The 14,296-nt window shown below is 38.2% G+C and overlaps 1 protein-coding gene across 4 annotated transcripts in view; it reads right to left on the reverse strand.

Annotated features, from left to right (window-relative positions):
* Positions 1-8,235: 8,235 nt before the first annotated feature.
* The window catches only part of CRIM1 (cysteine rich transmembrane BMP regulator 1), a 1,688,666-nt gene continuing 1,682,605 nt past the window's right edge, over positions 8,236-14,296 (reverse strand). For all 4 annotated transcript variants that reach the window (XM_073627709.1, XM_073627706.1, XM_073627710.1 and 1 more), the window contains one exon: positions 8,236-13,071. In XM_073627709.1, the coding sequence (XP_073483810.1) occupies positions 12,895-13,071 (177 nt within the window). In that variant the 3' untranslated portion in view covers positions 8,236-12,894. The remainder of the gene's footprint in view (positions 13,072-14,296) is intronic.

Genomic DNA, 14,296 nt, shown 5'->3' on the forward strand with positions numbered 1-14,296 from the left:
ACGCCTGAAGATGCTACTTTAATATGGGGCCTTTGTATGTGGCCAGGCTATGTAAAAGTCTCACACATGTAGTATGGCCATACCCGGGAAGAGTAGCAGAATGTATTTTGGGGTGTAATTTGTTGCATGCATATGCTCTGTGAGAGAAATACCCCGTTAATATGACAATTTTGTAAAAAATAAAAAATAAATAAAAAATAATCTTAATTTTGCAAAGAATTGTGGGAAAAAATTACAACTTAAAAAAACTCACCATGCTACTTACTTAATACCCTGGAATGTCTACTTTCTAAAAAGGGGTCATTTGGGGGTTATTTGTACTTTCCTGACTTGTTAGTATCTCAAAAAATGAGATAGGCCTTCAGATCAATTTTCAGTGATTGGCACCATAGTTTGTAGGCTCTATAACTTTCACAAAGACCAAATAATTTACACTCATTTGGGTTATTTTTACCGAAGATATGAAGCAGTATAAATTTTGGCCAAAATTTATGAAGAAAAATGACTAATTTGCAAAATTTTATGACAGAAACAAAGAAAAAGGCATTTTTTTCACAAAATTTACAGTCTTTTTTATTTATAGCACAAAAAATAAAAAACCCACTAGTGATTAAATACCACCAAAAGAAAGTTCTATTTGTGTGAAAAAAGGACGCAAATTTCATATGGGTACAATGTTGCATGACTGAGTAATTGTCATTCAAAGTGTGAGAGCGCTGAAAGCTGAAAATTGGTCTGGGCGGGAAGGGGCACTGTATTGAGGTGGTTAAATATTGGTGCTACATTGGCTTTTCTCCAATTAGCTGGTACCATTCTAGTCAGTAGACAGTCAGTAAAAATTAGGAACAATGGTCTGGCAATTACTTGACTGAGTTCCCTAAGTACCCTCGGGTGCAAGCCATCTGGTCCCGGTGATTTATTAATGTTAAGTTTCCCAAGTCTAATTTTAATTCTGTCCTCTGTTAACCATGGAGGTGCTTCCTGTGATCTGTCATGAGGATAAACACTGCAGTTTTGGTTACTGAAGCCCTCGATTCCCTCGTGAAGACTGAGGAGAAGAATAAATTGAATACCTTCGTTTTGTAACCAGATGTCCCTCCTCATTCTTTATGGGGCCAATATGGTCTGTCCTCCCTTTTTTACTCTTTAAATACTTAAAGAATTTCTTGGGATTTTTTTTGCTCTCCTCCGTTATGTCTTTCATGTTCTATCTTAGCCGTCCTTATTGCATCCTTACATTTCTTGTTGCATTCTTTATAAAGTCTGAATGCTGATGATGATCCCTCAACCTTGTATTTTTTGAAGGCCTTCTCCTTTGCTTTTATATGCATTTTAACATTGGAGTTAAGCCATCCAGGACTTTTGTTCGCTCTTTTAAATGTATTACCCAATGGGATGCATTAGCTAATACCCTTATTTAATATGCTCTTAAAGCAAACCCATCTTTCCTCAGTGTTCTTTGTTCCTAAGATTTTATCCCAATTTATGCCTTCTAGCAAGGTTCGTAGTTTAGGGAAGTTGGCTCTTTTGAAATTCAGTGTCTTTGTATTCCCCTTATGTTTCCTATTTGTGTGATTTATACTGAAGCAAATTGACTTGTGATCGCTGTTACCTAAATTGCCCCGTATTTCCACATCCGGGATCAAGTCTGTATTGTTGGTAATCAGTAGATCCAGTAATGCTTGATTTCTAATTGGTGCGTCTACCTTCTGACCCATAAAATTGTCCTGCAAGACATTTAGGAACTGGCGAGCCTTAGATGAATGTGCAGTTCCCTCCGCCCAGTCTATGTCTGGATAGTTAAAATCCCCTATTATGATAACACTTCCCATCCTTGCTGCTAATCTATATTGTGATAGGAGATCTGTCTCCCCTTCCTCCCTCAGGTTAGGGGGCCTATAGCATACTCCCAGTATTATTTTCCCCTTAGCTTCATCCCTTTGGAGCTCTAACCATAAGGATTCCACGTCCTCTCTAGCTCCCTTAGTGACGTAATCTCTCACATTCACTTGTACATTATTCTTGATATATAGGCATCCCCTCCCCCTTTTTATCCTCTCTAATCCCTCTAAGCTTCTTGCTGATTGTCTTGTAGCCTATTCCAGCCTTGTGCAGGTCTACAATCTTGTCCCTGACGTCCTTTGACAGCTCGTTGGTCTTGCTCATGATGGTGAGGTTTGAATGGAAGAGATTCTGTGGGCAGGTATCTTTTATACACATAAGGAGTTGTCATTAGGAGCACCTTTTGCAATTGTTAGGACTAATCTGTGTACCACATGAGCACATACTGTAGCCAGTCTGTGGGAGCCAGAAATGTTGTTTGGTAGGGGGTCAAATACTTGTTTTACTCACTGAACTGCAACTCAATTTAAAACATTTGTATTATCTGTTTTTGCTCGAGTTTTGGTTGATATCCTTTCTCTATCATTTAACCACTTGCTGCCCCCGCAGTATAGCAAAATGACGGCGGCAAAGTGGTTGTGTTATCCTGACCGAATGTCATATGTGATCAGGATAACAGAGCCGGCGTACACCCACGGGTGTGTGCAGCTAGGGGAATGGAGGTGCTGTATGTCAGTCTGACACACTGCAACTCCAATCGTGGTATGGAGCCTCTGACAGAGGCTTCTTACCACGTTATCAGCTGTGACCAATCACCCTGTCGGTTCACACCGACAGGGAGAGCCGATCGGCGTCTCTACCTGTCAGAGGGGGGTCTGTGCTGATAATCAGCAAATTATCAGCACAGCCCCCATCAAAAGGTGCCCATCAGCTGCCAATCAGTGCCCATCACCTGCCAGCCTGTCCCCCTCTATAAATGCCTGTCAGTGCCCATAAAACTGCCGATAAGTGCCTACAACAGTGCCAATCAGTGCCCCATTAGTAATGTCTGTCAGTAGCTCCTCATCAGTGCTGCCTATCCAGTGCCACTTATCAGTGCCGCCTATCAGTGCCCATCAGTTTTTTTTTCAAAATTGTTGTTTTTTTTGTTTATAGTGCAAAAATTTAAAACCACAGAGGTGAGCAAATGCCACTAAAAGAAAGCTCTATTTCTGGGAAGAAAATGATAAAAATTTAGTTTGGGTATAGAGTTGCATGACCGCGCAATTGTCATTCAAAATGTGACAGCGCTGAAAGCTAAAAATTGTCCTGGGCAGGAAGGGGTACCTGGTATTGAAGTGGTTAAAATACACCTATGAAAAAAATTATAGAGATCTTTCATTTCTTTGTAAGTGGGCAAACTTACAAAATCTGCAAGGGATCAATCATAATTATTTTTCCCACTTTATTTAGCTTTGTTAAATACTTTAAAGCAATCTTCAGCTTCAGTTTAGACATATTAAACACAAATCGTAATGGAAATGTAGTCTGTCACCTTAAACAAGCTGCTAGCAGGCTTCACTAGTCTTCAGCATGATTTAAAATTTTACCTGATGCATGCTAAACATACCAACAGCTTCAATAAAATTACAGCTTGCACCTCCATTTAAATCTACATTTAACATCAATAAACAGGAACCAGGGGCAACCTGTCCATTAAGGGCACACCGGTGCTGCCTCCCCCGTCCATCGCCACCCCCCCATCCATGCGTTCGGCTTTTTTCAGAATATTCGCTGTTGAAACACTGATCCTCCTCCCGGCCAATCGGGAAGCAGGTTTTGACACTGGTCACCCGATTGGCTGAAAGGACAGGCGATCCTATTGGATGCCTAGGAGGAGGAGGGGAAGAGCTGGAAGCCATCATGAAGGACACAGAGCCACTGCACCACGCTGCCTGCCACCCGCAGCTCTGGGGTGGGTGGTTGTTTGCCGTCCCCCCCCCCAAAAAAAAACACCAGCCGCCACTGACTGGAACTAAAGTTTGATTTGCAAAAAAAAATTAACAAAGTTGGCTGAAGTTTGTTGAAAGCTTTGCTAATTCATTGTAAAAGCTTGCTGCACACACTGCTCTTATACAAGCTGAAGCTTACCTGGACAAAGTTTTAATTAGAGTTGGATGTGAGGGAATAAAGCAGAAGCTGATCATGTTCCACTCAGAGAGGAAGAGCTGGTCATGAAATGCAAAGAGGAAGCTGACTATGGATAATGGTGAGTGCTCATCTTGTTTCTCCTGATGTGTAAAGTTGTGGTTCAAATAGCTAAGAAGATCCACCAAACAGGGACTTGAGGTTGCCAATCCTAGATATAATATTAAGAAGCAAATATCCCCCAGATAAATAATGACTTTGTAGGCTACAAGGAAAAGGGGTCTAAGATAAATATTGTAAAATGATAATTTATTTATTGAATTATAGAAAATATAAAATTATTCAGGCGCAGACATCACCAAAAGTTAATAAAAACAGCAAGTATACAAAGACTAAAACGTTAATGCGTGGCAATTGTAGACATTCGACCCAAAGTGTTTCAGGACACTTTCGGGGTCCCTTCATCAGGGACGTTCAAGACAAGGTGAAATTACCATAGCATATTCTAAAAAATAGAAGGCAGAAAAATGATAATAGTAATAATATAATCCAGTGTTATTATTAATATGGGTATAAGCTTATTTAAGAAAAAAAGAGGGGGGTTTTCTTAAATAAGCATATACCCATATTAATGATAACACTGGAGTGACAATTATCACCTGTTTCCCTATGAGCTTTATATATTTTTAAGATATTTTATATTTCCATTATCTCCATTTCATACTGCTTTATGGCGTTTGGCGTGACTTTACGGCCGCACTGCATCAGCTGGCACATTTTCTGGAGGTGTATATTATATCAAGTTCATCTAATCGGTAGGTGATCTCCCAGTCTTGGTCTCAACAATGCTCCTGCCTCTTGTCCTCTGTTTATGATGTACATACTTTGTTATTATAATTTGTGGGGTTTTTATTATATTATTACTATTATCATTTTTCTGTCTTCTATTGATTAGAATATGCTATGGTAATTTCACCTTGTCTTGAATGCCCCTGATGAAGGGACCCTACAAGTGTCCTGAAATGCGTCGGGCCGAATGTCTACAATTGCCACGCATTAACGATTTAGTCTTTGTATACATGCTATTTTTATTAACTTTTGGTGATGTCTGCACCTGAATAATTTTATATTTTCTATAAATCAATAAATAAACATTTTACAATATTTTCCTTAGACCCCCTTTTCCTTGTTGCCTGCAAAGTCCTTATTATTTATCCAGGGGATATTTGCTTCTTAAAGTTGTGGTGCAGTTTTTTTGCAAAGGGTATGATGTACAGTATCTCACAAAAGTGAGTACACCCCTCATATTTTTGTAAATATTTTATTATCTTTTCATGTGACAACACTGAAGAAATTACACTTTGCTACAATGTAAAGTAGTGAGTGTACAGCTTGTATAACAGTGTAAATTTGCTGTCCCCTCAAAATAACTCAACAGACAGCTGTTATTATCTAAACCCCTTGCAACAAAAGTGAGTACACCCCTAAGTGAAATTGTCCAATTTGGCCCCAATTACCCATTTTCCCTCCCTGGTGTCACGTGACTTGTTAATGTTACAAGGTCTCAGGTGTGAAGGGGGAGCAGGTGTGTTAAAATTTATGTTATCGCTCTCACTCTCTCATACTGGTCACTGGAAGTTCAACATGGCACCTCATAGCAAAGAATTCTCTGAGGATCTGAAAAAAAGAATTGTTGCTCTACATAAGATGGCCTAGGCTATAAGATTGCCAAGACCCTGAAACTGAGCCACAGCACGGTGGCCAAGACCATACAGTGGTTTAACAGGACAGGTTCCACTCAGAACAGGCCTTGCCATGGTCGACCAAAGAAGTTGAGTGCACATGCTCAGTGTCATATCCAGAGATTGTCTTTGGGAAATAGACGTATAAGTGCTGCCAGCATTGTTGCAGAGGTTGAAGGGGTGGGGGGGTCAGCCTGTCAGTGCTCAGACCATACGCTGCACACTGCATCAAATTGGTCTACATGGCTGTCGTCCCAGAAGGAAGCCTCTTCTAAAAAGAGAGAGAGTATGATTATTGATCCAGCTTAGGTGGGGGTGGGCATATGGTTTGGGTGTACTCTGAGGTAGTTTTAAAGTGGTATCAACAAGCCCAGTGGGCTGTGTGCATTTTAAGTATCATTCATAAAATACAGTGGTGTGAAGCCTGTGGTGTTCTTAGGACTGTTCTCTGTATAATTCTGCAAGAAACAATCTGATAAGAGAAAATCTCAGTCACAAACGACAGGTCACGTGACTGCTTTTTGCTCTGCTGGAACATTTTAATTCCACAATTTGGTAAAATGAATACAGCTTTCTTTTTTTTTTTTTTTTTGAATGCTTTATAAATAAGACAGCCTATTTCTTCTTTAAAAATGTATGGCCATACAAATGCTTTGTAAATCAGCTCCATGGCATGGATGAAAAAATAGAGTATCTGACATAAGTGTAGAAGGGTGTTAAAATTGCCATAAATGTAGTGCACCCACTTGGGGGAGAGAGGAAAGAGACGATATTGTGGGAAGAACTGTGACAAAAGCTAGTGCAGGTGCAGGAGGAAGAGTTGCAATGCACATGTGTGCAAACTGTTTACTGTGGGAAACACTGCTGAGACAACAATATGCGGTTGGGTTGTAGATACTAATGATGTAAATATCTCTACAAAGATGTGCCCATTATTGTGTGAACAATGTGCGAGCTGTATATTGCAATACACATCTCTGGAACGTGTCAGATCTGAAAGGATTTACTTCTCTGCTACATTTATTTAAGATGGCAGAATCCCTCAGTAGTTAAAGAAACTTTGCTGAAAAAATGCCCATTTATTTTTTTTTCCTGCAGCTTTCTGCCTGTACCTTCATATAGACTGTCTGTTTCAAAGCTGCAGGGCTTGTGAATGTGAGCGCAGTGCCCTAGCTATCCATTCAGAACTACAAGCCATTAGCTGCGGTGGCTGGCGGTACTTTTAGTGCATTCACAGGAAACTGTGAATGAATGATGCGCCTGTGTGGGCAGGGCCTCGCATGGCTGTGCTCTTTTCAAAAAGGGAGAGCAGGTGCTGAGAGAAGATCCCCTGCCTGCTGTCACACCATTCACACCAAGGGACTGGCTGAAAAAAAGCAGCTAGTCATGGCGTGAATCGTGTTGTGAGCATTTGGTCGAGGTTGATCATTCAGATCTGGGCTCTGCTGTTCGCACAGATCTTTTGTAAACAGGTTCTCCAATGAAAACAGGAGGTTTCAATATATAATTCTAGGATTTTCTAGGGGTTTAGTTGTGGTTGTAATTTTGAAGCAAATTTACTGCCTCCCAGTAATAGTGGAGATTAACTATATGTGTAAAAATGTGAATTCCTTCATTTAGCTCTAAATCCAGGCAACAAGTGAACACAATAATTGAGCTTCTTATTTGCGCAAACTAATGCTGCAACTGTGCTAAAATCAGAATGTTCATTCAATTGAATTTGAATTCTGTAATCTGCAAACGCCTGCATCCACCACCACACACTGCTCAACTATGCCTACTCTCTTAGCATCAAACTTCAGGGCAGGTTTGAATATGTTTGATGGCTGTGGGAAACTTATTAGCAATAGCATTTCTATTATCAGCACTTCTGCATAAGTAAGAAAGCTAGGAACAAGCATTACCAGAAGGTACATTCTAGGATTCCCAAATTACTAACCAAAAGGAGTGCAGTGAAATGGTGCTACATAGCAATGCCCGAAAAAAAAAATCTGAAGTACTGAGCATGTAGGCTGTGTATACTTTTCAAGGCTTAACCTTAAATTTTGACTGGTGTTTAGCTTTAATGTTATTTGTAGATGAACCCAGACTACTTACACTCACAATAAGCAATTGGTTTAAATTATCAAACATATTTGACCAAAGGCACTAGATAATAGTCTGGTGGATCAATGTTCCTTTCAGATACAATTGACTCAGGGGTAAAATCTACCAGACAGGTTAGAAAATCCCAACTAGCGGCTACTGTTTTCTTACTGGTGCTGGAGGTGTTTGTTGCATGCCCCCCTTTTTTTGCCATATGTCCAAATACAAATTAGGTAACCTGAAGTCATCCGAGGTAACAATTCATGCTTCAGCAGGTTGGTACAGATGATAGGGCACAGGTGGATCATGCTTGTCCTCTAATGTCTATGGCTAGTTTTACGAAGTTGATTCAGATTCTAGCAAAAACATTAAGGCAAGGCGCAAAGTGCAACAGCTCAGAGCAAATTGTTATGAATGATTTGACTTTAATCAAGTAAAATCTGGTTCTATGATGCACAACTTTATTGCTTTGTGTGTTTGGGTAATTCAATAAGCCTGATAGTGAGGATTCTGGAAAAGAAATACTGTAAACATTTATTGCACATACGTACATAAGTACATGAAGCCCTTAAATTGTGTGTTTACTACAACTTAATAAAACATGTTCCATGAACTTGTTTCTTTAAACAGCAAAAGAATGAATTTATTTAAAGAGTTCAGCAGATCAAAATCTGTCCCATAAAGAAGAGTTTCATTCATTGCAATGTTTTATTTTAATGATACCTGAAGGAAAACCATATAAAAATACTATTTTTCTTATCTGCACTGCATTTACAACACTAAGAAATATACATAGCAATGTTGATGGCTTGAATTGTACGAGTTACATCCCAGTAGCATTTACATTTTCCTTTTTGATCAAAGATTCTTATTAATAAAAGTTCAGAGGAATTAGCATACAAAGGATAGTTACTTCCTTTTGCTCACTGAAAAAAAGTGAACGTGCAATTTAAACTTTGTACATATTCTGTAATCATATGAAATATTTGTACAGAGATCTGGAAATATTATCAAATGCAAAATGCAATTTCTTATATGGACAAGTGGTAGTTCAGCAATGTATTAAACTTAACAAACATCCTGTCAAGCCTCCTACTTTCTGAAGGAATCGCTGTAGCTGGGCAATGTAGAATCATACAGCTCTGCGTGAGACTCAGCTGCAAGCATGAGCTCACCCATATTGAGTGCATAGCTCGTCATGATGGAAAAAAGGGCTGCTATTCTGTCTCCCCCCTGGAGCATTATGGGACAATTAAAAAAAAAAAAAAATTCTCTAGATGGATAGAATGTCTGATTAATGTCAGCTCTGCAAATGCCTGTAAAAAGCTACACGTCTACTTATAGGCATTTGGAGAGCATTCAAACTCTACTGGATTGTTTGTAAATTGTTTGTAAGCAACTAAGCTTAAAAAAACAATGCAAGTCAATATATTTTTAGTGAAGCAACATTAATGTCCACCATAAAAGTCTTATGTTTACTCTTTTTCCACAATAAAAACAGGAAGGTGCTCAATAAACCCACATAATGCTAGAAAACTGCTAGTCAAATGCCTTCTCTTGAAGCCCATCTAAACTAGGCCTTAAGAGAAAAATTTTATTGTTGACAAACTGAAAATCCTCACATTGAGTAATTTTTGGTGGCGAGAGATCAAGCTGCTTAACTTGTTTCAATCAGGTAATTTGTGGAGGTCTGGAAAACCAAAAAATACCCCATGAGGGATTTTGCCATTTTGACCTAATTAAAAGAGTGGAAAACCCCTTAAGATTACACATTGCCTACAAAGGCAGGGTTATTAAGTAAGATGATGGAAAGAGGAACAACCAAAAGCAACAAATTTGTTTTTTTAGTTAAAAAGTTTAGAACAGTCAGACCTATGAAAGAGAATTGCTGATTGAATAAATTTCTTTGCTGCACTTTACATCTAGTTTTCGGTTTTGAATATACCTGTGTTGGCATCCAAGTTTAGCGCTGATCCAGTAATTAATGCAGGCAAGAGGTCTACTTTAGTACATGTTAGCAATGTTAAATTTACATAATACAGTATGACATAACAGAAATGATACCTTCAGTTCATTTTTTGTCCAACATTTCCCCATTGTCTACATGAAGCTGAAGTAGCTTTTGATGGGGGGGGGGGGGGAGATACAGCACCAAATTAGTTATGTGTAATGGCATGCATACTATTACATGCAGGCTGCTGCTTCTGGTAAAAATGCTCCTTTCAGTGCCTCCTTTATAGCTGTCTGATACTGCTCGGAGCAGCTGTCTTCCAGCGCTATGAGGGTTAACAGCAGCCACTGCTGAGAAAAGATGGGCCACTCACCCACCCCCTTCTGCCCTCTCCACCATTCATATTACTCTTATTACTATTCTCACACAATGCATTACATTCCCTGAATGAAGGAAGAGCAGTTGAATGACAGGATGTCCACCGCCCATTTACAGACCATGATGCATTTTGGGAGAATAGTAATATAAGGTAATAAGAATGGCAGAGAGGGCAGAAGGGAGCAGGGGAGTGCTGCAATATTTCTTGGTAGCAGTGGCAGATGTTAATTCTCACAGAACCAGAAGACAGCTGCTAAGGGCAACATTTGGCAGCTATGAAGGAGGTCATGAAGGGAAGATGTTTTTTTTTTAACCAAAAGCAGCTGCCTGCGTGTAATACAGTGGTTCTCAACTCCTGTCCCACTAACAGGCAGGCTTGCAAAATAACTGAAATACATCACAGGTGATATAATTTGCTGCTCAGTCAATGCAGTATTCTAGTCTGCATATCTCCAAGTTAATACTTAAAATCTGAAGTGTTAGTGGGTCATGAGGACAGGAGTTGAGAACCACTGATGTAATGGGATACACACACCATTACTCACAACTAATGTGTTTGGTGCTGTGTTCCAAAAAAGTAAACTTCAGTTTCAAATAATAAATAACCTGAAAAAGATAGGAGCATCCACATCAATATATGTTTCTACAATGTATTCAATGTATCCAATTAATAAAGGAATGAACACCACCACAAAGCTTTTTCAATAACCAAACATTTTTCTTGTCAGTTTGCAATGCATTCCTTCCATCTCTAATTTATTTAACGTCACCTTGCAACACCAATTCACCAGGATCCAATACCCAGGCTTGTTTTGCAAAATAGAGACAACAGAAGCATATACTATATAATAAATTAATATACCCCCACCCTAAACTCAGTATAGCAAATAGCAGGACTCTTGCTTATTGCTGAAGTCACTAGAATTTGCAGGTTCACACGCACATGTACATATTTTACACAAATGCTTATGCACACAAGCACACGTGAACCAGTACAGAGACAACGCACACACAAACAAAAAAGAAAAGAAAACAGATAAAATTAAATTGCCTTTGTCCTCCTCCAAGCTGATAAGCTGTTAAGCATTGGTATGGAATGCTGGTTTTTAATACGTTTATCATGGGTAAAGTTTTCTTTCTTGGTTAAAGTACATTCAACAGGAAAAAAAACATAAAATTATATATATATATATATATATATATATATATATATATATATATATATATATATATATATATATACACACACACACACACACACAAATTATTTGTCATCATTTTAGCATAATATACATTTACATAAATATTCCTATAATGCTAAAGTTCAAAGAAGCATAATCTCCTCTTCTTAATTAATATATATATTTTTTTTTACTTTATGGATTCAATTAATTTAAACTCAGCTTTGAAAAAGGTGCTTGAATAATACAAAATTAAGCAATACCCAAGTAGGGTAGCAGTTCTCTAATTTGCATAACCAGTAACGTAAAACATCCACAAAAAAACAAAAAAAAAAAACGTAAAAACAAGAAGTAAAAATAAAATAAAAATCTAAATAAAAACAAAGCATTTGTCTACTCTTTTCACTTCTTTGAAGCACAACTTATATTTTCCAGCAAGATAATGCCAATGGCTTTCTGTTAATATTGCCTACATCTACTACCTCCCTGGCATCAAATATATTAATAACATTGTCAAGCCTTCTCTTCATAGCACAAAAATGCAACAAAAGATCACACACACTCCCACACACACACACAAAAAAAAAAAACAAACAAAAAAAAAAAAACCCCTAACAATACCCATTATAAAAGAAATAATTTGAACAGCATAGTAATGATCTTACAATGTCTACTTTAAATACTGCTCTTAGGAAAAAATAAAAATCCAGTGCTCAGATATAGATATAGATTTATGGATGAAAATAGCACTTACTAAGCCCTCTGTAAAGTTGCCTGAATTTAACTGGCCAAATAGCTATTTTTAAAAAAGCAGCACAATGTATATAGTTTCAGAACCATTGCCCTCATTTCTACTTTATGACAGCTATTATCTATTTTTGCCTATTTTTTAAGTTACCATTTCCTCTATACGTATGTAAAGAGATCATCTTAGAAAGGAAAAAGTAATTGCAGCATAACTATGGCTGTAATTTATACTGTAGCATAATTAGTGCTTAACAATCTTAACAACTGCAAAGATCACGCTGATCAACCTCACTTTTTGTCATTTGACACATATGTAGAATCTCGGATGCAAGAGAAGCCAATGTCTTTAAGTAGGGGTGCAGGAATTTTCATTATTACATGTGCGTGGTTTGACAATGTGACCAACTTTGTGAAAAGAAATTGATTGCCCCACTAACCGCATTTGCTTTCCTCCTGTCTTCATCCACTTAATCTCATGTGACCTCTCCATTGTCGATACCCCAAACCACCACCCCAACAAACCAGAAAAAAAGAAAACTTTTCTACAGCTATGTTACAAGCAGATATGTATGAGCCAGTTCTCCAAACTTTGGTTCTAAGAAAACACTTGGTCAGTTGTTACAAAGGGAAAGTGGGAATGTTCGTTTTGGCACATTGCAGGAGACAGGAGTTCGTCTCGGTAAGGTATTGGCAGTACATGTCACACAATCCAATGAGCAAGTGCACATTTCTAGTTTATTTTAGTTATATAGCAGGCTTTAGTCTTTTCCCATCCTCTTGTTTGAATTATTTTCCTTTAGAAAGGAAAAAAAAATCCATGATATAGTTGTCTAGGCAATCCTCACACAGTTTGATAGAAATTATCTGCCTGGAGGTTGTTCTGCTTTTGCATACTGTAGAAGCCACTGTATCTAGAGTCTGGGTCTGCCATTCTTAACATCCTCTGTGAGCTGTCCACTTGTACCATAGTTCCTTTCTTGCAGTCCACATACACCAGCTGGTTGTTTAAGCAGGTTGGCTGTTTGAAACACAAAAGGTATGTTTACATTCAGTATCAGGAGAGGGTAATATCACAGTTGCTTACACACAAACATTGGTCTGTACAAATCTAAAATTGGCACCATCAATCATCAGTCTATGAATGGTGTTAGAATGGTGTCAAAATCAGTCAGATCATGCATCCAATTTTCACTTCATTGCCTTCTTTGTTCCATTTATTACTTTTTTTCTAATTTTTCTAACAATGCCACCTTTTGAAATCCTGGGTACTTTGCTGTGGTGGATAGAAGCAATAAAATAAATGATATACGCTTTTATTGGAGAAAATATTACAGTACCTGCAGTGCCTGTCAGCTTGCCATTGATTTGTACAGTTTTCTGGCCACAGCTGATCACTCATGCATACCATCTGCATAGAAATGCTGATTCTTGGTGGTGTATATGTATGTGTATACTAGGTGGCCCATGTTTATGGACATTCAATTATTTACAGTATATATTCCCAACAAACTGCAAGGAGCTTTTAAATAAGTACTTACTGATCTCTTTAGCTCCCAATGCATTGCAGCAATTCAACTTCAAAATTCACAGCAGAAGCACTGAAGTAGTACTCAGCCATTTCCCAGTAGTGCCTTGGCAGCCTTCCAGACATTAAATCTCTAATGTAAACAGAAAACAGTTGGGAGGAAGGAGCAGGCTGACCTGACTTGAACAATTTTAGTGCTTCTGCTTTGAAATTTGAGAAAGTATTAGTGCATCTGCAGCTACAGAGGTCAGTGATGTTTTTTTTTTTTAAATCCAATTTACTGCTCGACAGGAATATGTTAAAACTTGAGTATCCACAGTCTGACCATGATTACACTTAACATTTAAAGGTGAACACCATAATCTTTATGTCATCCATATATTGGTCCAACTTGCAGTGCAAGTATGCATATATCATACCAAAAGGGCTATTGGGTAAGCGGACAATTACTGTAGTAGTTGGTGCTACTACAGTGATGGTCGAGATCTTCTAGGTCCTGCTCAGATTCTGTGCGGCTTCCCCTCTACACACTAACCACAGGGGGTTGCTCGCTTGCCACTGCCTCCATTACATTACAGCAAACACCATATACATAAACAGTTGCTCTTAGTAGGTGATACAGCTAAACAATTAGTTTTGCATTTTCTTTCTTAAATCTGCACAAAAATCCTACCAGTTAAAATAATATAAATAACTGTGGTGTCCAAATACCTGTGAT

This window comes from Aquarana catesbeiana, linkage group LG04 (assembly GCF_042186555.1).
Source record: "Aquarana catesbeiana isolate 2022-GZ linkage group LG04, ASM4218655v1, whole genome shotgun sequence".
Lineage (NCBI taxonomy): Eukaryota > Metazoa > Chordata > Amphibia > Anura > Ranidae > Aquarana > Aquarana catesbeiana.